Genomic DNA, 25854 nt, shown 5'->3' on the forward strand with positions numbered 1-25854 from the left:
TGGCTGCCTGTTCTCTCAGTCTGCCCAGCCCTTGTCACATGACCAATTCCTGTTTCCATGGAGGTGAATATCCAAAATTCTGATACCATGGAACCAGCACTGGAATTTTAGTTTAAGTTGTTGTTTTTTAAAGGAATGCAAGGGAAATTAATAATGAATGTTTTATTTAGCAGAATGGAATTGTGTTGTTCTACCCTATTCAATAGTAGGCCTACTGCTTTCTATGCAGATTTCCTATGCTGTATTCTGATAAAATGCCCCCCCCCCCTCCCCCACCCCCCACACCCTCTGCCACCTGACTTAAAAAAATCCTGGAATCGCCCCATCCCCAGCACCCCCGTTATAATCAGTTAAAATAAAAACCTACGCCTTGCCTGTACATATTTATAGTATACGTTGGTTTTATAAGAGTAGACATATTTGCAAAAAAAAGTAGGTAAACTATGACGTTCAGACCGTGGTCTTAATCTATGAAAAAGTAAATAGATAAATATGTTCAATAGAAAAGAAAGATCTACATCTAACACTAGGCTTATATTTTATCCTGCGCCATGGCACACAAGACAGCGTCTCTTCTCTCCATTCCACCACTAAAGAAGCAACTGGGGAAAAAAAACAACTGCCGGCTTTTTCAGCCAGTTAAACCGAGAGTACGATCGGTGAGAGCTTGTTCCTCTTTTTCACCAAGTCACACAGATGCGCACAGCACACAAACTTCCTTGTCCAAGCCCAGTGCGCTGCGCTCCGTCGCCCCGTCCGCATCTTCAGCCTGAACCAAAGAGACCAACAAAAAAAAAAGTACAGTTAAGAAATGGAACCTACGGAAAAGAAATGAGGATTATTCTTTAGTCGGTCATCTGAATCTGTAGACGAGCACATAGACATCCGCAGAAGCAACAGTCGAAGAGCGGTAAGTGTCCTCTTGCTTGTATGGAAAGGGAGTAGCCGAACTATCCGAAAGATGGGGGGGGGGGTGATCGGCCATGAAGGGTATGTCGAATAGATTTTGGATAAAATAAGAAAGTTAAGCTCTGATGATTGATAAATGAAGACTTGTAGTTGTACAACCAGGATACTCAGTTCCAAAAAGAGGAACTTGAGTTTGAGTTGAAAGGACCACCGCCTACACTGAGTCCCTCTGTACTCATAGACTGTGTAGAAGAATATGAAAGTGGTCAAAAGTGATGTTAAAACATTGATAAACCGTTTATTACACGTTCTTATTGCGCGCGTGCGTGTGTGTGTGTGTGTGTGTGTGAATGTGAGTGAGTGAGTGAGTGAGAGAGAGAGAGAGAGAGTTATTTTTAAGACTGTCCATTTAGACTGAACCAGAAACCAGTTTCTATTCAGTTTTTGGTTACTTCCAGTAGCTGTACATTAACTTTTATTTTAGATGTTCAATGGTCTAAATCATTTAACCCTTGTGTTGTCCTCGGGTCAAATTGACCCGTTTCAAAGGGTTTTATATCAGAAATATGGTTTTCTTTCAACCAAATTGCCCAAAAATAACATGGATGACTCCTACAACATTCTTCAGGTGACATAAATGATAATTTAATTGAATGTTTTTGAAAGGTTACAAAAATGTCGTGAAAAAGCAATTATATGGTGACAAAAAGTGACCAAAACATGTTTTTTTCACGGTCGACGGGAAGACAACACAAGGGTTAAGCAGCACCCAAAACTGATGCAACAGACATACAGTAAATATAGTGTATGGAATCTATTAGTACTGCATTGACTGCTTAATGCTACATTGGTGCCTTCTGCCTGTAAACGGCTGGATAACACTGGCACATTTACAGAAATGTTAAGTAATGTGTGTTATCCTTGTGAATTAAAAGAAATCCCTTTAACATTATTGCTTTAATCCCAAGTGAAGACACTTGTTGTACATAAAACCTATTGCAGAAATGCCAGTATTACATCATATTAGTGGCCGTTGTTAAATTCCCCATCCAGCATCTACTGTACCTCACTGCAGCAGCAACATCACTCGGATCTCCCCAAAAATATTGTCAATATATTCATGGTTGGTTGCTTGAGTGTGTCTTGCGTTGGTGGAGAAGCTGAATTTACATTTTTAGAGACACAACCAACTTCCTTTGTGAAAAATAACATTCTATACGAATAATAATATTGTGCGGTCCATTGTGTACAGTAACAATATGTATGAACATAATGTAAGGTCATGTATCTTACCTAAGGCTGAAACTAATGAGCTTTTTAATTATAGATTCATCTTTTGATTAGTTTCTCAATTAATTGTTTGTTCTACAAAATCAAAAATAGTGAAACTGACCATTTTGGAGGAGCCAAGTTGACATTTTTAAATGTCTAGTTTTTCATCCAACAAAGAGTCCAACAATCAATAATGTTGCATTTACAATGGTATTCAAAAAAATCCTCACACTTTGAGAAGATTTTGTCATTTTTGCTTGATATTTGATGACAAATCAATAATCAAAACAGTTGCAGATGAATGTACGTTCGCACAGAACGGAAGTAACGGGATTTAAATTCAGAAATGAGGACGGAAAAGCTCCAATGGGTCGTAATAGAGGGTTGGATCAGACAACATATGCTGTCTTATAGTTTGGAGGACTTGTTGTATACATACCATGCCATGCTAAACTATGCTGTAGTATGGTAAATTTACTGTGATCTTACTGATAATACATGCACGAGCTATAACTCTATAATTAAAAAGTAAAGAAAAATAATTTCAAAAGTATATAGATTGTACATATAACATATCAGTCTCAGGTTTTATCAGTGTTGTATTCACAACCAACTTAACCAAAACTAAGTATGATTAGAATATTAATCTGAACCAGTCAGTGGCAAAACCAGCACTTTTGTGAAGGTAAATATGGACTGGAAAATTGCCCTATTGACTTACATTGTAGCTTTTTTCTGCGCTACCGACTGCAGTGATCTTGCTTAATACTGGACCAATGTCAAAGATTGTTGTTTACATCATTTAGTTAGTACACTTATACATGTACAATTATCAGAATGTTTTAGTGCCAAAAACAGCACTCTTAGTGGACCAAACTGACGCTAAACATTTGCCCCGTAGGGAAACATTGCAGCCCGGTCAGTGGCTGCCGGTTACAGCGTTCACGCCTAATGCTGGACCAATTCTAAAGAATGTTCCTAAATGAGACATTTACACACAAAACCTTAGGAAATAAGGTCCAGGTTAAAAAAAAAAGGTAGTTTGAACTCTTTAAGATTCTTCTTCATTCCTGTTTTTAATCAAAGTGTTTTATGAGAAATGCCTTGATAAAATAATCAAAAGAAAGTTGTGGCCTTGACCGGTCTTAAAAAACAAAACCGGGTCTTCTCCACCTGAGACCGAGACAGGGCCAAGTAAAAATGCAGTTGACAAGACAAGACTAACCCCAACCTTTCAAAAAGTGGTCTTAAGACTGATCTCGAGTACTGCAAACATTGGCTTATATATGTGAGCTATCTGTCAAGGAACCTGGATCAAAGATATTCAATTCAATTCAATGTTATGTGCAGGGTCAAATCACACCTGGAGTTATCACAGGACACTTTGCAGATAGAGTAGGTCTAGACCACACTCTATAATTTACCAAAAACACACAATTCCCCCCCAGTGCAAGCATTTAGTGCGACAGTGGACTTCTGACCGGCAGAAACCTCGGACAGACACAGAGACACTGATACAGATGGAAATATGGAGAAATATGATTCATAATAATGGCAGCAGTTATTATGACATATATAATACTTTAGTCCAACAGGACTGTCCGTGTCTAATGCAATCATATCAGGCCGTCCCAAAAAAATTATTAGACACCTCAGCATGCTTCAGATGAGAGGGACACCCTGAAGTCCAGATCGGTCTTCATAAGTCACATTAAAACATTGCCAGTGACAAGCAGAATGCTGGGACTGCGCGATGATTTTCGTTGTTCCTTTCTCTCTTCTTTTGTTGTTTTAGTTCGTTGTAGCTGCCTAATGCCCTGTTGGTTGCGTGCCAGGCTGCCAGGTGATGTTGTTATGGCCCAAGGCGGTCTCAAACACAGCCTGGCAGTCTTTAACAGCCCACAACATTTACATCTGCGTAAAAAACCTCCTCATAACAGAACAGACATGAATTATTCCTGTGTTTTGTCTGTTGGGAGAGTGTTGGCTAGTATGTGTTACACTAAAATAGTTTGGTGGTAGGGTAATAGCTGGAATCCTTCAGAAATCTTCGTGTAATCACGGCATTCAGTGGAAGTGCCAATAAAGAGCTGACCTGGCTGAGTACCTGCTTAACGCTTGGACAGCTACACGGTGCAGATAAATATAGTGTGCTATTTTTATTTATTTTTTAAACTCAGACATGCACGTGTGTAATGTTGAAAGACATGTTTGCCCAAATCAACAGATTATCAATATGCACGTGTTCCAAGAGCGGGTGCACAGCCTCATGTTTGGAGGGGGACACATTTGCATGTTATGATATCATTTGATAATCATGAACTGGGCCAATGTCCAAACACTGACCTGAGAGTTACAGTACGGTAGAAGGGACAGACACGTTTTATGTTATTTGTGCTGTAATTTGTACTTTTTTGAGAGAAAGTCCAACAGTTTTTACCGTGATGTCATTTAAATTCTGTTTGAAATTGAGATTGAATGTCTGCTTATTTCTTATAATGTGATTGGTTGCAATGTGAGTTTAACAACAGTGCAGGAAACAACTCCTCCTCTTGTTGTATGTACCTCCTCAAAATGCAATATGATCCAAATAATTTAGGTGTCTATGTAGTAGATGATGTTTGACTAAGCCCCTACTCAAAAAGCTTTATTACACAATTTAATTTCAGCCATTTATTTACTATTTTCGTCTTTACATCACCTAAGACTTTTGGTTAAACTCATTTCATACATTGAAATTCTTACAACACATCATAAATTAAGATTTGTTTTCTAAAAGAGATTTGAGGACAAAAAGCAAACATCAATGTTTCAATTTTAGTGCCAAAATCTTCTCTTTACACATTGCTTTGGAAAAGACTGAGCATTACCACATGGACAGCTGAGTTTGTTCCTGAACGTTTTGATAAGAAACACATGGGGATCAGTTATGTGCAAATACCTAATGAAAAAAGACGAATTTAAAAACATATGTAAAGTGGGTTAACTATCAGAACTAGAGACCTGGGCGGAGCTGTACGCTCTTTTTAAAAGTCATTGTGGTGTTTTGCCCTGTTTTCGGTGCGACTGACTACAAGTGCTGTCCTCATTTAGACATATTTACCAGTGCTCTTGATTAGCGCAGTACTTGTTTTAAATATATGTACTTTTGAAAGAAGAAATAACACATTCTTCCTCTTTCAAATGAAAAGTTGTCTCACGGTGGACACTACATGTGCCGTTTTTTTTGTGTGTCGGGGGTGGAAGCGCCCAACATCATGAACACGGACTGGAGACTAATAAAAGGTTGTTCATGTGTCGCGTGTTACATTTCCACTGTTTAGAAAAGGAAAGCCCGCTCCCTGTTTTCCTTTTTTACTTTTCGCGGGCGCTTCAGCTTCTTCTTCTCCTCTGGGGAACAAAAACCACCATGTTGCATTGTGGTTAGTGTATTTTCAATACGTTCCACTTCCAGGATTGCTCTCGTTCTGCCTGTAATTCCGCCGGATGTCACTGTCACGGCAACACTGTGAAGAAGGAAGTGGAAGAAGGGTCTGTCGTATAAAGGGAATAAAATATAGGGCCCACCGTATGTACACTCAAACTAGCTGTGCATTGTGGGTATTTTATATAGGACTACATAGTGAATTAAACTAATCCTCTGAGGTCTAAGGACATTTTTAGAAAGCTTCTTGAATTTTCCTTTTTAAGGATTTTGCATTGAACCTGATCCCGGTGTGTTTCATATCAAAATGTTCAGATTAAACTAATTTTTCTGGACAGCGACGCCCAAAATTGATCCAGAGCCAGGCTTAAAGAGATCAGTTTGCCCTGACGTGGAAATAGTTCTCAAATCTCTTGAGCAAACATGTCTACACTCAGTTGTTTAGGTGTTTTAAATGAGTTTACAAAAGTCTCAGGTTCCCAAAAGCATAATATATGAATAAAATAGTAAATAAATGTCTAAAATGATATTTTGTAATACTGTAATATTGAGTAGGAGTGTGCGTCTTCTGTCCTCAGGGGATTACCACAGAGGATTCCCACACCACTACAAAATGTCAAACGCACTTTATAGTGCACTATTTCCGTAATACAGAGCGCTTTTGAACGCAGCTTATCACTCTTTCTCTACTTGCTTCTGTTATATTATATTTTGACAGATAAACACAATATTGTCTTTTTAAAGAATCTTGGGAAAAGGAGGCAAATTCAATGTCACAATGGTCTAATGGGACATAAGCTTATTCAATTTCTTCCCCAGTGTCAGATGAGCGTTGCCACCGGTAGGTTGGCCCGATGGTGTTCTTTGCCTCCAGCGACGCCTTCCAGGCAGCTAACCTAACATAACCATTGCTGCGTTGCCTGGAAGGAGACGTTGGGGGTAAAAAACACTGTTGAGATGATTGAGGAGTCCATGGTTTGTATCCAAGCCGGATGGGTTTTCTTTCATCAACCTCTGTTGAGAATACTGAACTTACTCAACACAGATAGCATGGTGGAAGCTGTACACCGACTGGACTTGTAAGCCACTGCGCATGCGCCCGTTTTATTTTATTTGTTTTTTCACAGATTAAACAAACAAGATATGTAAATTGTAGAGGCGCTGGTGAGTGGATTTAGTTAAATCTGCACACGGCTCCCTGTAACCAGCTTTTATGCTAAGCTAAAGGAACAGGTTGTAGCATACATGTAGTGTACAGGCATGACAGCGGTTTAAATCTAGTCCCCTGCAAGAACATGAATGAGAGTCTTTTCTGAAATTAAATTTGTGTTATATTTCTAAATCTGACTTCTGTGGCCAGCTCATGTTGTTGTGTGTTGTGTTGTTGTGAACAAAATACACATTCCTGCTCACAACTGCATTCCTATTGACCTCCCAGAGAGAAAGAGAGAGAGAGAGAGAGAGAGAGAGAGAGAGTTTTTTAACACGTTGTGTTGGATAGTTTGGATAGTGTTGGTAGAATTCCTTATTTTTTTTACTTTTTTACTAAGGAACAACTGAGTTGTTGCTAATGTAGATTTGTAATGTAGATTTCCCCCTTTAGACATCATCTTTCTTTCGATATTCTCGTCAAACTAGCACAGACCTGATTCCACACACCGAAGGTACGGGGCTAAACAAAACATCATGTTGAAAGTAACTGCTTCATAACCTCTTTTAGTAATTATGTAGCTTTCGCTGACATAAAACATCTATTTTTAGGGACCCATGTGTTGTGTGGACAGTAAATAAGTCACAGTGAGGAGGAAGGGATGGGGTAATAAAATTGTGTTGTTCTATCCTATCCAATATTTCCTACATTTTGAAGCAGATTTTTTGTATTCTAATAAAATGTCCACCCAAAAAAATGACAGAAGTCATTCTGGCAGCTCATTACCTGGACTTTGCCGTGTAATTAGGGTTCAAACCGCCCACACAACAGGGTGTTTCACCGTGCTTGCTCTTGGGGGAATTACTAGAATTGTGATAAATATTAGAGTGTGGTCTCGACCTACTCGATCTATAAAGTGTCTCCAGATAACTGTTGTTATGGTTTTATACTAAAAATAAAATTGAATTGAATTGAATTTCAGTTTTAAAAAATCTTGATGCTACATTTTGTTGGGGTTGAACGTGGCCTTGGTCTTGGTCTTGACTCAGTCTCAACCCAAATCAATGAAAATGAAAAATAAAAATTCCAGTGTTTCATTCAGAATTTTGGATAGTCACCATGGAAACATGAATTGGTCATGTGACAAGGGCTAGGAAGATTGGAAGAACAGCCAAGTGACAGATCCAATAGAAATCCCAATTGTCAGATTGACAGTACACTAGCCCAATGGATAGCAGGGGGGGAGGGGCATCACGTGGGGCCAATTGTCCCCCTTCTAGCCCCACCCTGGTTAGTATTCAAGCAACATGGGCATTTCCTTTCACATGAATTGTTGCTGCTTTACTCGCAGACTGAGATGAATCGATGACAGCTGCGTTTTTACAGAGCCAAACTTGGGCAATGCGTTACCACCAGCCTAATGCTGACCTCCATTTTGTATCAGCAAAAAAAACAAAACATGAAGCCCCGACTGTTCAATACTTAGACTGAGCCTCCTGTGATTAGACCTCTAAAGAGGAACCAGGTTTGACACACAGAGTGAAAAAAAAAGGAAGCAACTACGTTAGCATCACTAATTCTGACCTCAAGTAGAACGGGACTTCCTGTGTCTGAATATTCAAATGAAAGATTTTCCATTGCATACGCCGGGACTGTTGTGAGTGGCCTCAGGGCAGTATGGTGTTGGTAATGTAAGACTGTAGACGTGTGTTGAAGAACCGATCAAGAAAGTGCGTGCAGAAAACTTTAAAGTTTTGAAAGTGTTGGTGTTTCTGGTTTCTTGGGGGTATCAGGGTCTTTTTTTTGCACAATAATGTGACTTCTACAATCATAGTAGATCTGTTTGCATGGTCACGGGGTTCTGCTGTTTAGCAGTGGTGGGATGTAACCAAGTACATTTAATGTACAGTACTTTTGACAACTTTGAAGTACTTTTACTTGAATCCTTTCATTCCTCATACTTCTACTCCGCTACATCTCAGAGAGAAATATGTAGTCCACTACATTTGGCAGCTTTAGTTTCTTCACAAATTAAGACTTTTGCACACAAAATACATGTAGTTTATAAAATATGAAGTTTTATTATAAATTAAACTACCCAACAACATAAGGGCCTACAAGCCCAGATGGCATGTTTAGACCATTAAACACAGAAGTATCCAGATCCTTTACTTGAGTAAAAGTACTAATACCACACTCTAAAATTTATTGCATTTTCAAATAAAAATCCTGTATTGAAAATCTTACTTAAATAAAAGTATGTAAGTATCATCTAGAAAATCTACATAAAGTGTTAAAAGTTCTTAATGCAGAAAAATCTTCCCATTTTAGAAAGAGGAAACGATCCAAACAGTTCTGAGTAAAATCAGCTAATCATGTCAGCTGGAATTGTAGGTCGTTGCATCATTGGGTAGTTTAATTTATAATAAAACATCATATTTTATAAACTACATGTGTTCTGTGTGCAAACATCTTAATGTCAGATTAATGTAGTGGAGTAATAGTGCAGTATTCTTCTCTGAAATGTAGCGGAGTAGAAGTATAAAATGGCATGAAAAGAAAATGTTTAGAAACTCCTAAAGTACAGTACTTAAGTAAATGTACTTAGGTACATTTCACCACTGGTTTCCAGTTTCTAAAATGGGTGGATGTCTCTGCATTGGGGACTTTTACTTATAGTACTTAAGGTAACTTAGTAACTTAGTACTTTTCAATGCAGGACTTTCACTTGTAACAGAGTGTTTTTACAGTGTGGTATTACTATGTTTACCCAAGTGAAGGATTAGAATACTTCCTCCACCACCACTGTTTAATGCTCATGTTACACATTTGTTCCTCAGAGCAATAATCTTCCTCCCTGAGCTGAAGAGAGCTGGGTTGCACAGAATAACTCCCTCATCTGTCCTCTCCATCTGTGAATGTGAGCCACCATGGGCTGTAAAACACAGCTTCTACCCCCCCCGTCACAGACTCGCTCTTTGTTCTCGCTCTTGTGAAGCCTTGTTCCAGATAACTGCATTCACATTTACATTCACACAATCAAATAAGGTGTGATACGTAGAGAAAGCAAATTCCCTAGATGTTACAGTTGAACAAGGGGGGGGGCTTGTGTGAAAATATTTGTATTACCAAGGTAGATAGAAAAAAACATTTGCAGTGTTAATTCTTAGAAGATCTCAATTGATATACATATTCAAATTATAACAGTATCGCAGAAGGCCAACCTCTGTAACAAGTATTTAGTCAGAATAAACTGCAATAATGTGGATTGCAGGGGCATACAGCATCCCTAAAATCACACATTCATCCAGTAAGCTGACTGTGTGCTGTGGGTAGATGTAGCTAGTAGTCGTGAGCAGGTGAAATCACTCAAGGTGAGTCCGAGATAGCTTTCTTAAGTTGGGATAATTATTGTAAAGGCCAATCAGGCAAAATAGTGTTACAAAATAAATAGATAGAATAGATGGAAGATAGATGGATAGAATGCCTTTATTGTCATTATACACAAGTGCAGTACCTGTGCAATGAGATTGAAGCAACCCCTTTACAGTGTTGACACGAAATATAAAAATACAAAATATAAGGAAATAAAATATCAAAATATAAAGTGTAGGTAGAAGGTGCAGAGAGGAGTCCTGAGAGCAGCTATATATATATATATATATATATATATATATATATAGCTGCTCTCAGGACTCCTCTCTGCATATATGTATATATATATATACAGTATATATATATATATATATATATATATATATATATACATATATATGTGTGTGTAAAATATCATACATGTATAAAATGGAATTAAAGAAAGCCAAAACAAAACACTTTCACAAAATAAAAGTAATTGACGTGAGAGACACAAAGATCACATTATAAGAACAAAAAAAACAAGTTTCCTAATGACCCAAAAACAAGTCATTCCTGAGGGCATCTTATGGGCCTCAAGCCCGCGCCTCAAATTGTAAAAGCTTCATTCAGCCAATATGAATATGTCTATAACATTAGTAATTTTCACATTTTATATATATATATATATATATATACGATTAACATAAAAATATGAGGAATGGTTAGGATAACAGGAGATTGTATTATTGTGTCGTTAACATAACATATTAACTCAATAAATAAACTGTAATGTTGCGTGTAAATATGGAGGCACCATTTAAGGTCTTTCTTTGAAGGCTAAAATATTTAGCGTATAGCTACCATGACGGCAGCCGTCTGCTCCGTCACACTGTGTCAGCCATAAAGCTCGATTTATACTTCTGCATAACATCGTACGTATGGAGATACGTGGTGACACAAACCTACGCCGGACCCTACGCCATAACCTGACGTGCACCTCTCAGAAATGTAAGTACATGTCGCGGCGACGTGAGTCGGCCGGGGCTTAGTTGCGCTGCATTTTCCCCTACTTATTTTCTAGTTCTTTTGAAGTTGAATAAAGTGACTTAAACGTTAAAAAAAGTGTCAATGCACTGAAATAAGCAGATTTTTTTTTTTTTTCAAATTTAGACCCGAAAGACAACAGGTTCATGGTTGACAGGAAGACAACACAATGGTTAAAGGGGAACAATGCTATTTTTTTTACTTTAATTTACCTTAACTGAAAAGCTTCGGGGTCATTGGAATGGTTATAAGACTTTTTTTCGAGTGGAACGGTGGTTGTCTTGCTTCCCCCCACCCAACCCCCAACCCCCACTGAATTGACTGTTCAAATTCCAAAATAGACTTGGTGAATAGAATCGGTGTTATAAAGATCCTGTTTCACTTTCACACAGGTTTCACGCAGGACATGAACAGCAGTGTCCTGTGTGAAACTCCGGTGTTTGTTTGACCCATCCATCCACCCGACCTCGTTCCTACGCACAGTGAGGGTGCTAGACCCTTTCAAAGGGAGAGGCCTGGCTGGGGGCCACATGCGATTTGAGGGGTACCAAATAAATTTGGTACAAACTTGTTTCTATTTTGTTCTGATCTATTTAGAAGCTACTTGTGCTTGATAAATATAATGGATGGACAGTATAAGGATACATGAACCAATCCTGTAATTAAGAATGTGATTTCCTTGTTTTTGTCTTTTTCTGCCTTTATATATCCCACGAAGGGAAAGGCATTCAACACAGGCCTGAACTACACACATGCTCAGAACCTACAGGGGCTTGAATAGGTTTACACATCCATGCTAAAGTTGATTAAAAAGAGGCATGAAAACTTGGGCACCCAGATAGCTCAGTTGGTAGAGCAGGTGCCCATGTATAAAGGTTTACTTCTCGATGCAGCCGGCCCGGGTACGAATCCGGCCTGCGGCCCTTTGCTGCATTTCACTCCCCCTCTCTCATATCCTCAACTGTCCTATCAACTAAAGGCCTAAAATGCCCCAAAAAATAATCCTAAAAAAAAGAGGCATGAAAAAACATCTTTTGGAAATTGACCGTCATGCCTTAATTCACAAAATTTAGGAAAATCCAACCTTTTAAGGACACCAATTTTCTTTGTGATGAATAATGTGTTGTAAATGAATAAATGTTCTTCCTTAACATACAGGGGGCATGAGTATACACCCCCTATGTCAAATTCCCATAGAGGCAAGCAGATTTTTATTTTTAAAGGCCAGTTATTTCATGTATCAGGATACTATGCATCCTGATAAAGTCCCCTTGGCCTTTGGAATTAAATAGCCCCCCTCATCATCACACACCCTTCACCATACCTAGAGATATTAATTTATCACAGGTAAACGTATGCAATCTACTGTATACATGCTACACACACTAATGGAGAGATGTCAGAGTGAGGGCGCTGCTCCTTGGAGGGGTTACCCTAGCAGTTGGGGGTTCTGGTTCCTTGCTCACGGGCACCTTGGTAGTATCCATGAGGTGAAGTGGCACCTCTCCAGCTACCAATCCACCCTTCGTATTTTGGTCCTTGCGGGGACTTGAACCGGCAGCCAGGACTGAGCCACTACCACCCCCATGGAATAGTAACTCGATCGATTAATTGATCTGCAACTGAAAAAAAACAATAGATTAAAAACACTTTGATAAGGGTATGGACTATTCAAAAAGGGCATAGGACCAAAACTGCTTTTGTGATTTTTACTACTCCTTTTCAGACAAGAGTATAGTATTTATTTTAGTGTATTCATTTATTTAGCTTACTTTTTCTTTTTCTTAAAGTGAAATACTCTGTGTCTTTTATTTAAAGGATTTTTTTGTTTGTGTGTTCAAAATCAATCGTTCATATTAAGCACAAGTGTTACATACGTGGTGGTGATGACACAGTAGATATGAAACATGCCTTTGGTGTGGGAGATGTGGGTTTGATTCCCACTGAGATATATCAACTAGTGTGTCTGTGAGCAAGACACTTAACCCATAGTTTGGGTTGGATTGGATTGGATTGGATAGTTGCTCCAGAGGCACGCAATGTCGGATATGTACCAGTTGTTTGTCGGTTTGGATAAAAGCGTGTAATGTAATGCAACATGTAGTGTAATGTGCATACCACCAACCCTGTATACTGTAGGACTGGTTTGGCAAAAGAGTAAAGATACACATATAACATATATACAATATTCATGCTGTGTTAACCTACATTTTAGTTATCACTGCACATGAATAAAATACCCTCTTTGGGGATAAGGGTGGAGTCAAAAATGTACGAAAATGTTTGCCACAGTTAGGGAGGCCAGAGGGGGGGTAAAGGCATAATAACAATAAGTTACAGATCAAAACTGATATGTGATGTATTTTGCAATAACTCCAGAATTAATTATTGCAAACAGCAAATGCCACACATTGCATCAATAATAATCATTAACATCTAAAGTAAGAAGGGGACTTTTATATTCACTCATAGTTTTTGTCACATAATATTTGACCAGCATACTTCCTCTTGTGGTATTCAAAAGAGCCTTGAAGTTCAGGATGTGTGCTAGAAACACAACAGTCTTTGTATGACAATAAGCTTGAAAATTAAAATAATGTATAAATCTTTAATTCTTTTATAATAGCTATTTGTTTAAATTTAAATCCCCTATTCTGATGCCGCATACTCAGTGCAGTATGTGTTCAGTACTAAATTTGTTTGACCACCAATATGTACCACTGTACTCTGAATAATGCAAAATACATATCACATCACTCTTAAGTGGGGGGGTGTACTAGGTCTATAGGGCTGCACAATCAGTCCGGATTTTATCGAAATCGCAACATTTGTTAAAAACACAATGTGTGTCTAACTATTCTAAATTAAGTATTATTAAGAGATATCTCACTCTACAAATCATATTCTACAGACTAAAAAAATAAATATTTTCTTCGGTACAGATCGGTACAGTTTCTTTTTATATACTTTTCAATGAAAATGAGAACAATGATACAAAAATGATAATTTCCTCCAATTTCATGAATTATATCGCAATATCGACAGTTGGCTATTTTCCTCATCTGGTGCAGCCCTGACTAGGCCTGACTACGACATGTAACATCCCAACGGTGGTTTTCTGCTGGTGTCCACTGCTTTAATGTCTTGCTGTTTCTTCTCTGTTGTCCTCCTGCAGAAGGCACCATGGGCTGCGTGGGCTCCAAGAAGGAGCAGGAGCCTCTCAGCAAAGGGATGGGCAACGACGACCTGCAGAACCGTGCGCAGACAGCCCACTATGTCAAAGACCCCACCGCAGGAAACTCCATGAACAAAGCTGTAAGCAGGACTGTTGTGAGAACAACAAGTAATAACAAGTTGCTGTCCATCACATGGCATGTTGTCCAAATCGACGTTGTTATATTTCCGGGATTGTTCAAGTCCCGCGGGAAATTCTGCCCTCATTTCGGCCAGATGTCCGTCGCCTTCCGCTTTCTTTGTGTTGGCATTATTCTAACCTCCAGTTGATTCATGAGGACTATGGTAACCTGCTCCTCAGATCTCTGCAGGGTAAATCCAGACAGCTAGCTAGACTATCTGTCCTATCGGAGCTTTCTGTTGTACAACTAAAACAACCTTTGAACGTACACATGTTCCACCAGAGCAAGTTCTGGCTGTTTTGCACCGTTGCTCCGTCCGGCGCTTAGCACCACCCAACATGATTGTGATTGATTTAAAGAAATGCCAATAAACCAGAGCAGGATAACATTACCCTTTTCTGTCTCAAATGTTCCCTCAAGGGCCCACAGTAGACTTTTTTTATTATTATTTGGTTGACCACGAGTTAAAAAGGTTGATCAGTAACTATTGCTGACTGATGAATGAAGTGGAGTAAAATAGCATCAAATGGAAATAGTACTTAGATTTGGTACTTGAGTAAATATACTTAGTTACCTCCCACAACTGTATATGAATATAGATCTTTACTAGCCACATATTATATCTGACCATATGGTGTTTTTGAACGTTCTTGCCCATAAAAATTGATGCACACACACCTGCAGCAGTTCCCTGGCTTTAAATAAAGAATGGGGAAGATCAATGGTGTCAATTGCAGAAGCGCTGAAAGTAAGATAGGGAACAATAGAGAAGGGTCACTGGTTACTAGTAGCGACAGGAGAGTTTTCAGAGAGAATAGATGTGCACCGACGATGACTCCAAAAACGTTGAAACCGTGGCTTGTTTGCATACTGGCCAGACTTAGCAGTGGTGCGGCATGAAAGTGTGGTTCTTCTGGCCACTGCTTCCTGTCAGATGACTGTAACAACTCTTTTACCCTCAGTGAAGAAAGAGGAAGTGACAGAAGCAGAACCAGCGCACCCAGGCAGGAGACGTATAAACTTCAGTATTAAGCAACAGATAAGACCTCCCTCAGCTCATACATAAGCCACTGTATTATATTAAGCACAGTACATCTCTCAGATGTCTAAATTTAAAGATAGTCCATCTTACTGTCTGGTACCTAGACCGCTCAACTCATTAAACCTTTGTGCTAATGTTGCAAACTGTTTTTAAAAAAACTTAAGAAACACACTACAAACCCCAACACCCTAAAGAAAGATAACTGGCAACAACATGCTGACTTTTCAAGTTGATAAGATAAAGTCCTTCCTCCCTCCCTTCCTTGTGTTGGTTTTGTGTGCAGTGGTTTTATTCTAGATGAATTTGGGTGTCAACTTAAGTGATAAAATGGAAATGTGATCCAGAAGTCACATGTTAGGTGTGAAAAAGCTCTAAAACTCCACTGCAAGCTAACTGCTTAGCACCAACAACAACAGACAAGTTACACACTAGCAAGTATGGGTCAACAGTTTGCTTACATATTTGCTTTAAGCTTGATTTACACTTCTGCAAATGTACGCCGTTGCTACGTACGTGGCGGTACGTGGAGACACAAACCTCCGCGGGACCCACGCCGTAGCCTGACATGCACCTCTCAAAAAAAGCCAGCTTGACGCACACATCAACGCACAAGTACAAACGTAAGGCCACTTATGAAGGCTACAGTGGAAGCTCTGCGGGGAGACTCAATATATTCATAAATCAAGCTTTAGTCTCGCATTGCCAGACCTTCTTCCACAGCTCTGTGGAAGAGGGTTACACAGCATTCCTGGATAGGAGAAAAACGTGATCTGGTTTATTGGCATTTAGCAAAATAGCCTCGGGAAGGTGCTTGTTTTGGTGGATCATGTGTACGTTCAAAGGCGGTTTTCCTCAGATTTGACAGAAAGTCTAACTAGCTGTCTTGATTTACCCTGTAGACATCTAAGGAGCAGTTAACCATAGTCCTAATAAAACCTCCGGAGTTTAAAATCCCAACACAGAGAAAGTGGAACGTCGTGGATACAGACCACAATTGCCTTAACAACTTGTTCTAGTAATTGTGCTGCACCGCCCCAACCCAAAACAAGAATTAATTTTCTCAATATTGAATCAACTAAAAATGTGGGAATCAATACTTAATTAAGACAGAACTTGACCTCTTCTCTTAGCCTTAAACACAATATGTCTGTGTCTTTCTCTCTACAGGGCAAAATGCCATCCAACTCTTCAGATGGTGAGTTTCTATCTGTTCACTGCTTCAGCTCCACAGTGTGTATTTCAATCCTTAAGCAGCTGTACGGGTTTCTGTAGATGCATATTAAAATTCAATATTGTTGTATTGTCAACACTACCATGGAATCTGCCATTGAGACAGTTACTTTAGCCCCCTGAGGACAAAACACGCACCGGCAAGTCCAAGCAATGTTTCACACCACTCCTACTCAAATAGCGATGTCACAAAATATCATTTTAGACATTAAAAACTATTTTAGTCATGGATCATGCTTTGTGAACCCAGGACTTTTGTAAACACAACTGAGTGTAGGTTTGTTTTCAAAAGGAGATTTGAGAAATATTTCCGCTTTAGGGTCAAATAATTTCTATTTTCATTGCTCTGGAACAATTTGGGGCATCCCTATACAGAACTATGACAGATGGCAATCAGGTTATATGCAAAAATCCATAAAAGGAGAATTCAAGAAGATATCTGAAAAAATGCCCCTAGACCTCAGAGGGTTAAACAGCACCATCTAGGTCCGTCCGAAGCTCGGTGCAATATGTGAGCGAGTGGAAGGAGAGTGAGGTGTGTCGACACAGAGTGACTCAACACACAGGCCTCCAAGACAGGCCGGCACTGCTCTTATTATCAAGGAAGTCAGTAACTGTGCTCAGTCAAAGTACGGGGAACCCAGAGAGAAATGTGGTTCGGACTTAAACGCAGTGTGTCTACTACTACAACAACAAAAACATTCACAGACGCTGAGTCATTGTGCACTCTCGTGTACAAACTGACACATATCAGGGACGTTGGGTTAAAACCTCACGGAAAACCTTTTTCAAAATGTCAATTTTTACGAGCCAAGAAAACCAGGCTTGGTTTCAGCTCCATAGTTATTTTGAACCCTCCTGTTGTCCTCGGGTCAAATTTGGCCTCCGTAAAAAATGTCTATATCTGAAATATGGGTTTCTTTTTAACCAATTTACCACAAAAAATGGATTGGATTCCACACAACGCTCTTTGTAAATACAATGGACCACTTTCATTCCTGTCTAAACTCATCTGTACGTTCCTCTGATCTGAACTATTAGTCAAAATAATTTATAATTTCTGCTTTTTTTAACTCAAATACTAGGTATAATTCTATATAAATGAGGGTTATTGACCATGAATTCCAAAAAGTAGTGTAAAAGTAGTGGTAGCGATGTGGTGTTAGTGAAAACTAAAACTAAAATTCTGAAAAGAGGACAACAATGTCACATTTTTGTCCCTTTTTTGACCCAGGAGGACAACACAAGGGTTAAGTGTATACAGAGGTTGTTTTAGAACTTCCCTCAGACCAAAATATCCCAGCATGTAATTCTTCAGAAAGTGCAAAACATTGCAAAAGGGAAGATTTTTTTTTTTTACTGCATATCAAGAGCACAATGTACCAACATGAAGTCTTCTGCTTTTCTTCTTTTCCGGGCAACGCTGCTGTAGGAGAGAACATTGTCATAGCCCTGTTCGACTATGAAGCCATTCACGATGGCGACCTTGGCTTCAGGAAGGGAGATAAACTCAAAATCTTAGAGGAGTAAGTATCAGTGAAGACTATCAGTTATTCTCGGTCGCTTCAGATGTCACAATATGTATGTAATAAACAATAAGTTAATTGTGGGTTAACATTTGTTAAGATGCTTGGGTCAGCTGTGATGACACACCACTGACACAGTTGTAGCAGCATATGGGCTAGATCTACGCTACTAGGCTTTGGTTTAAGAAATAACATCTTTTTCACACTACCCCGGAGTTTTAGAGCCCCTAAAACTGAGACTTTTGGACACACGGCTGCCTCCGTTTTTATGTTTGAAAACTCTGGGGTTGCGCTTTAGTCCTAACGGGCACAAACGGAGACCTTTGGAAACAACTATGCATATTTTTTTGTTTTTCTGTCTCCTTCTCTCTCTCTCTCTCTCTCTCTCTCTCTCTCTCTCTGCAGATCGGGGGAGTGGTGGAAAGCTAAGTCAATCAGTTCAGGTCAGGAAGGCTTTATCCCCAGTAATTATGTGGCCAAAGATACTCTGGAGGCTGAGGAGTAAGTGTACTCACATTGAAAACACATTTAAATGCAGTATCATTATCTCACTGATGAAAACTGTTGTTGTTTTTAATTTGATAGTTGGTTGGATGGATGGATGGATGGATGGATGGATGGATAGATAGATAGATAGATAGATAGATAGATAGATAGATAGATAGATAGATAGATAGATAGATAGATAGATAGATAGATAGATAGATAGATAGATAGATAGATAGATAGATAGATAGTCTTTTCTTGATCCCAAATTGGCAAAATATCAGACACACATCACAAATACAGAATACACCAGACATAATAAATAGGACAGAATACATGGATAACTATTCAAAAATAAAGATAGAAAAATACAAAGGAGAGAATGTACATGAACCTATTTACAATTTGGGAATAAAAATGTGTGTGTACTTAAATAGTATTTATAAAGATTTAAGTAAATGATGAGTTTTGTGATGAAGGGTTAAAAAGATGTATAGACTGTAGTAGGAATGACTTAGAGCAGTGAGTGTAACACCAAAGCTATTATAAGACTATGAAATAATTGTATTATTGATTATTAATGATAAAATATGTGTGATTATATAGCGTGCCTTTAATAAAAAGTCCTAGTATCATGTAATACGTTTAGAAGGCCTTTTTTTTGTTTCTCTCACAGTGGAAATGAACAAGGAAACAAAGCACACAACATGAAGGGAGGACAAAGGCTTGCACAGGAAGAGCAGTTGGGAGGTTTCTGTACTAACTGATCTGTTTCCTGTTTTTTGAGGTGGTTCTTTAAAGGCGTGAGCAGGAAAGATGCTGAGAGGCAGCTGCTGGCCCCTGGCAACAAACTGGGATCCTACATGATCCGAGACAGTGAGACCACCCAGGGTGAGTAAAAGAGAGTTAAAATTAAAAGGCATTTAGGAGGAATGAAAAGTGCTATTGAGTTGCATTATGGGGAATGTAGGATCCAGTGATTTTGGAGCTTAACCAACAATAGAGATTAAAAGTCAGGATAACGTGGCCACTGTTGCTTCTCATTTTGATTATTCTCTTTTTAATCTGTATTTTGCGTGTCCCCCAAATGTATGTCAGTGCAATTCTAAATCACTAGAGATCCCTTCTTTAACCCTTATGTTGTCCTCAGGTCAAGTTGACCCATTTTCATATATCAATGTTCTTTTTAACTACCCAAAATAACATGATTGATTCCACCGAACGCTCTTTGGCAAGTACAACTCTCTACTTTCATTAATTTTGAGGCGTCTTATTCAGTTTTACAGCATTTTGAAAAAAAATTGAAGTGGTTTTGAAAGTGTTGAGTAAAAGTTGACATATTCCAGTTTGTGATCATCCATCAACATCCATTCCTTTAATTTTAGTCTCAATAATTCCTAATTTCTGCTTTTCTAACTCAAACATTAGGTACAATTTCCTATAAATGAGGCTTATGGACCATAAATTCCAAAAATAACTGTAAAACTAAAGTTAATAAGCTAGTATTATATAGTGTTGAAAAAATGACAAACATTGGAAAAAAAACGTCAAAAGTGTTGAAAAAAGGGACAAAAACATAAGAAAAAGTTAAAAACGTTGATTAAAGGCCTCTAAAAAAGTGTTGATTTTCAATTATGACGGGAAGACACACAAAGGTTAAATGTCCAGGAGGTCCCAGAAGCTACTCACAAGAATGCACATCTTTGGGGTATACTGACATAAATATATTTTAAATATATGATACAGATTTTAAGTTAAATTGGTATCTATTTCTTTTTAATCCCCTAAGGGAGACATGGTAACTAGTGTTTCTTTCTCTTTGGCTACAGGCAGCTACTCCCTGTCTGTCAGGGACCTCGATCCTCAGTCCGGGGACACTGTTAAACATTATAAGATCCGTACGCTGGACAACGGAGGGTTCTACATCTCTCCCCGCAACACCTTCAGCACCCTGCTGGAGCTGGTCAACCATTACAAGAGTGAGTCTTCTGTACTGTCAGAATTCAGTCCAGGCTTGTTTCCAGATAGTTTGTCACTGAATGATTTTAGTTCCTCACAGCTGAGTGTTTTAGTTGTCTTCTTGACTAAATGTTTAAGGAGCAACGGTGGGATCCTTAGTAATAATAAGGCTTTCTTCTTTCAAATGTTTCTCTGTCATGGTGGAAAATAGTAACTTCAGATTAGTTTGTGTGCCACAGCTGAATGTAATGCTTGTAGTAATGGATAGATAGATAGATAGATAGATAGATAGATAGATAGATAGATAGATAGATAGATAGATACTTTATTCATCCTGAAGGAAATTTTCATATATCATGTAATTTGATGCACAGCTCACTCTACTGGCCGACTTTAATAACTCAGCCTATGTGAAAGTGATCAGTTTGAAGTCATACATTGTATTGCTCGTTATTATTACTAGCATCAGCACGAAGGTGCTTTTGTTTTTGCTGAACCTTTTTGTCAAATTGTATAATTTACAACACAGTACTTATTTTTACTGTGTAAAAACATTGTGTAAAATGGAGGGAAAAGTAGACATAATCTCATTACAAATTCCAATAATGAATCATGTTTTGTATTAATTCCAGAGCAAGGAGACGGCCTCTGCCAAACACTGACCAGCCCGTGCTTGAGCGCCAAACCTGAGAAGCCGTGGGAGAAAGATGCCTGGGAAATCCCGAGATCATCCCTCAAACTGGAAAGGAAGCTTGGTGCTGGCCAGTTTGGAGAAGTCTGGATGGGTGAGAGACTGTACATCTGAATCATTTGACAAGCCGGTAATTAATTAAGATGGGAAGCTAAACATTCATTTTCTAATTCCAATTGTTTTTCTAATGCCTTAAGCTACGTACAATAAGCACACCAAAGTAGCAGTAAAGACCATGAAGCCTGGCAGCATGTCAGTGGAAGCCTTCATGGGCGAGGCCAACCTGATGAAAAGTCTACAGCATGACAAACTGGTACGACTCAATGCCGTGGTCAGCAAGGAGGAGCCTATCTACATCATCACAGAGTTCATGGAGAAAGGTTTGTGTCGAGTGTGTGTGTAAATATAAGTAGTTTGTTCCAAGAAATGGATAAACAGTTGCAATAGTCAGAGCTCACTAGTATATACAGAGGACGGGAAATGTATAGAACATCAAAATATTATTGTATATATTAATTTTATGTTAATGTATTTGTGTGTGTGTGTGTGTGTGTGTGTGTGTTCCTACAGGTAGTTTATTAGACTTCTTAAAGAGTGATGAGGGCAACCGTGTCCAGCTCCCCAAGCTCATCGACTTCTCGGCCCAGGTGAGATTCATTCAGTCACAATTACCATCAGTCCTCCATCCACACATTACAGCTTACTGTTACTCATATATTTCTCCTTAGCATCAGGATTTTGGTTTGTTTCAGTTAAGCACAAGAATTGACAAAAAATCTAATCAAATTGTAAAATAGTCAAGTAAGCTGACTGGGGAGTCCCAGCTCCACCCCACATCCCTGCATGCTAAACAACTACACCAGATAGCTATGGCCTATATCTTAGGAGATAGCCTACACCCTCTGAATAGTTAATTCCAGTACCTCCCTTCTGGACGGAGGCTACAAGTTCCCAGTTGCAGAACTACAAGATTCAAAAACTGTTTTGTCCTGGCGGCAATCACTCTTACACACAATGTCCAAACTGCAGAATTTGAATTACTTGCAATTTTGGTCATGTACTGTTTTCTTCTCTTTTTATCCATGTTTTATTGTCTTTATTACATGTTTTAAGGTTTGGTGTGTTGCATTTTATGTGGTGGTAGACAAAGTTTTAAAGATATCCTGCCTCTTAGACTGTAGACCTAGTTTACCCACGGATACCAAAAAATAACCTGTGCCTAGTATACTGTATGGCTTTTTGAATGCAGTAATCTATTAATGATAATAATTTACAGCACATTAATTTATACTGTTTATTGATCCCCAGTGGGGAAATTACAATGTATACTCTGCTCTGTTTAGGGACTTTTGTTGAAAGTGCATTATATTATTTAAAATCTACTTATTTAAATTCAGATTTTTGTAATTCGGAATGGACCCTCATCCTTCAATTAGGAAATGCTTCTAGTGTGGACATATGCTGTGTCAGGCTGTTTTGTCCAATTCCATTGCCAGTGCAAAATTAGGTTTTTCTGTGTGCAATAACGTAAAAAGATGAGAACAAAAAATATCAATCATATCTATATTCACCAGATGTTTTTATACAGTGTATGTACAAATTCAACTTTGTCTTAGAGCTGTTTTGCCTTTATGTTTGTATTGAAATTGCTCTAATTTGTATTTATGTATTTATATTGTTATATTTAAATAGCTTTAAATATATTTTCATTTTATTCCAAATAGTTTTTTGAAAAATGTACTCTAAAGGCAACCTATAAAGATTCTGACGAACCTGTGCCTGTGCAAATGGAAAGAAATGTCTATTCTATTTTATTTCATTTATTGAGAGTTTCTAGTGGGAGCTGTGTTTTGAATCTTTTGACGTTGTCTCTAGATTGCAGAGGGCATGGCCTACATTGAGCAGAGGAACTACATCCACAGAGACCTGAGAGCTGCCAACATCCTGGTCAATAAGGCTTTAGTGTGCAAAATTGCTGACTTTGGTCTCGCTCGCATCATTGAAGACAACGAGTACACAGCCAGGGAAGGTACGACGCAACATCTCTCTCTCTCTCTCTGTCTTTCTCTCTCTCTCTCTCTCTCCCTCTTTCTCTTTCTCTGTCTCTTTCTCTCAGCCCCAACCAGTCGAGGCAGATGCCCCCCCACCCTGACCCCTGGTGCTCCTCGAGGTTTCTGCCTCTTAAAGGAAGTTTGTCCTTGCCTCTGTGGCCTAGTGCTTGCTCTTGGTGGGAATTGTTGGTTTTCTGTAAATAACATCACAGAGTATAGTATAGACCTGATTCCCCAGAACGGATGAAATGTTTGCAATCACAGTTTTATCAGTTCAGGGAAAATTATTTGATCTCAGCGAGCTGTTGGATTACAACATACATTGTCTCGCATTGCCAGACCTTCCTCCTTTATTGGCATAGAATCCCGGGAGTGGAACGTTGTGGATATTGATTACAATATAAGTGGCAAAATAATAAGAGAAGAATAATAAGAATAGAGAGTGAATTGCAATACATGGCTAACTGAATGAGCAGACGATGTGTATCTCCTCAGCAGTGTCATTAGGGGTCAGCAAATGTACAAAGTCACTAACAAAGTCAGTATTACCTCATTTCTTTTTCAACTTTCCTTCATAACCAGGAGCCAAATTCCCCATCAAATGGACAGCCCCTGAGGCCATCAACTACGGCTCTTTCACCATCAAATCTGACGTCTGGTCCTTTGGCATCTTGCTGACTGAGATTATCAGCTATGGGCGCACACCGTACCCAGGTAAGGGGATCACTGATTTCAATAGTAGTTGCCAGAATGCCTCTACATTCTACCTTGCACTTGCAGTTAGTACACAAAGGATTTGTCCTATTTCTTCATTCCCATTAATTCTCTTGGCCTTTGTATAAAGTGGCTTTTCATATGTGGAAAGATACCGCCATGTCGAAAGAGGGTAACAGTTGTGAATTTAGATTTTATTAGAATTAAATGCAGAATGGAAAATTCCACCATTTAGGAGCCAGGACAGCAAACAGTCGGGACTTTGTTGTTCAAAGAACTGTGACACATTCAGTGTCATTTGTTTATCCTTTAACACACACACACACACACATGTGCAGTGTGACACAATGACAATGGAATTAATTAGCCCACACATGTGTGTGTTAAGTCCATAGAAATTTGTTGGTTTGAACAATCAATTTGTAAAATTATACACAACTTTAATTTATCAAACAGTTGTCTGTGAATTTATTGAAAGACGTTAATTATAATTATTTGTTACCAAACAAACGAAAATAGAAAATGTATGAAATAGAAGAATGGAGAGAAAAAAAACTTCAAAGCACTCTTCTTGGGAAAAAATGTAAGTCTTTATTTAAATGGCTATTTCTTGTAATAATAAAGGCGATTTTATTTTATCACGAGAATAATGCCATGGACCTTTTTACTCTTTTGAAGTTGTGTGTTCCCTTTCCAAAGAGCACCTTCGTGATTTATTTTGAACTTCCGAGCACTGCAGACTTTTCTCTTGTAGCTGGTAGATAGTGTTGACCAATCATGTGCTTTTGTTTCCAGGCATGACTAACCCAGAAGTGATCCGTTCCCTGGAGAAGGGCTACCGAATGCAGCGCCTGGACAGCTGTCCCACCGAACTCTATGAAATCATGCTGGAGTGCTGGAAGAACAAGCCTGAGGACCGTCCCACCTTTGATTACCTGCAGAGTGTCCTGGAGGATTTCTACACAGCCACAGAGAGCCAGTATCAGCAGCAGCCATGAGACTTAGCATCCACAGATGGGTTTCCTCTTCTAGTACTATTCCATTCATACTCAACAACAAGTCAAGGTTACTGCGTATGTGCAGCAGTGCAATTCAGAGCCCAAACATACACATGCACACACACACACACACACAAACACACAAAAAAACACACACACACACACACACACACACACACACATTCTTCCTCCGTCTATCTCCCTTTCTATTTCTCATTCATACACACATAATGTACTGTAACAAGGGACTGTACAAACATTATTGAGGACGGTTGCTACTTCATTTACTACTATTGGGCCCTCTGTCCTTTGAATGAGAACATAATAAAGTAATATCACTAAAGATGAGAGCCGCAACATATAAAAACAACATAAAGAGCAATTGTCATAATTGCTATTAAATTAAATTTAATATGACAACTCAATCCTACCTCATACGTAGGTGAGGCACACAGCACAACATAGCGCATGACCACAGCTGCATCAAGTGGATATTCATCTTCACAAAACTGACCATAAATCATGTGGATGCACACCAACAACAGTCTTGTGAGTCACATTGACCTATACAGTAGTGACCAGAGCATAATATGTGGAGGGAGATACTGTATGTGTTAGTTTTGTCTGCAGCGACCGGTACATATC

The 25854-nt window shown here is 38.8% G+C and overlaps 1 protein-coding gene and 1 long non-coding RNA gene across 3 annotated transcripts in view; one reads left to right on the plus strand and one right to left on the minus strand.

Moving 5' to 3' along the window:
* The window catches only part of LOC117948369, a 172612-nt gene that overhangs the window by 82084 nt on the left and 64674 nt on the right, over positions 1–25854 (minus strand). The gene's annotated exons all lie outside the window — the stretch shown is intronic.
* On the plus strand, positions 670–25349 carry hck (HCK proto-oncogene, Src family tyrosine kinase). 2 transcript variants are annotated; one of them, XM_034877978.1, is made up of 13 exons: positions 670–910; positions 14332–14471; positions 16722–16749; positions 18217–18310; positions 18716–18811; positions 19584–19687; positions 20626–20775; positions 21388–21540; positions 21644–21826; positions 22017–22093; positions 23322–23475; positions 24080–24211; positions 25007–25349. In XM_034877978.1, exons 2-13 carry the CDS (start codon positions 14340–14342, stop codon positions 25207–25209), a joined length of 1506 nt encoding a protein of 501 aa, XP_034733869.1. In that variant the 5' UTR covers positions 670–910; positions 14332–14339; the 3' UTR covers positions 25210–25349. The 2 variants fall into 2 exon arrangements, with proteins under 2 accessions (XP_034733869.1, XP_034733870.1); XM_034877979.1 differs by having other exon boundaries at positions 720–905.

Source organism: Etheostoma cragini, chromosome 7 (assembly GCF_013103735.1).
Source record: "Etheostoma cragini isolate CJK2018 chromosome 7, CSU_Ecrag_1.0, whole genome shotgun sequence".
Lineage (NCBI taxonomy): Eukaryota > Metazoa > Chordata > Actinopteri > Perciformes > Percidae > Etheostoma > Etheostoma cragini.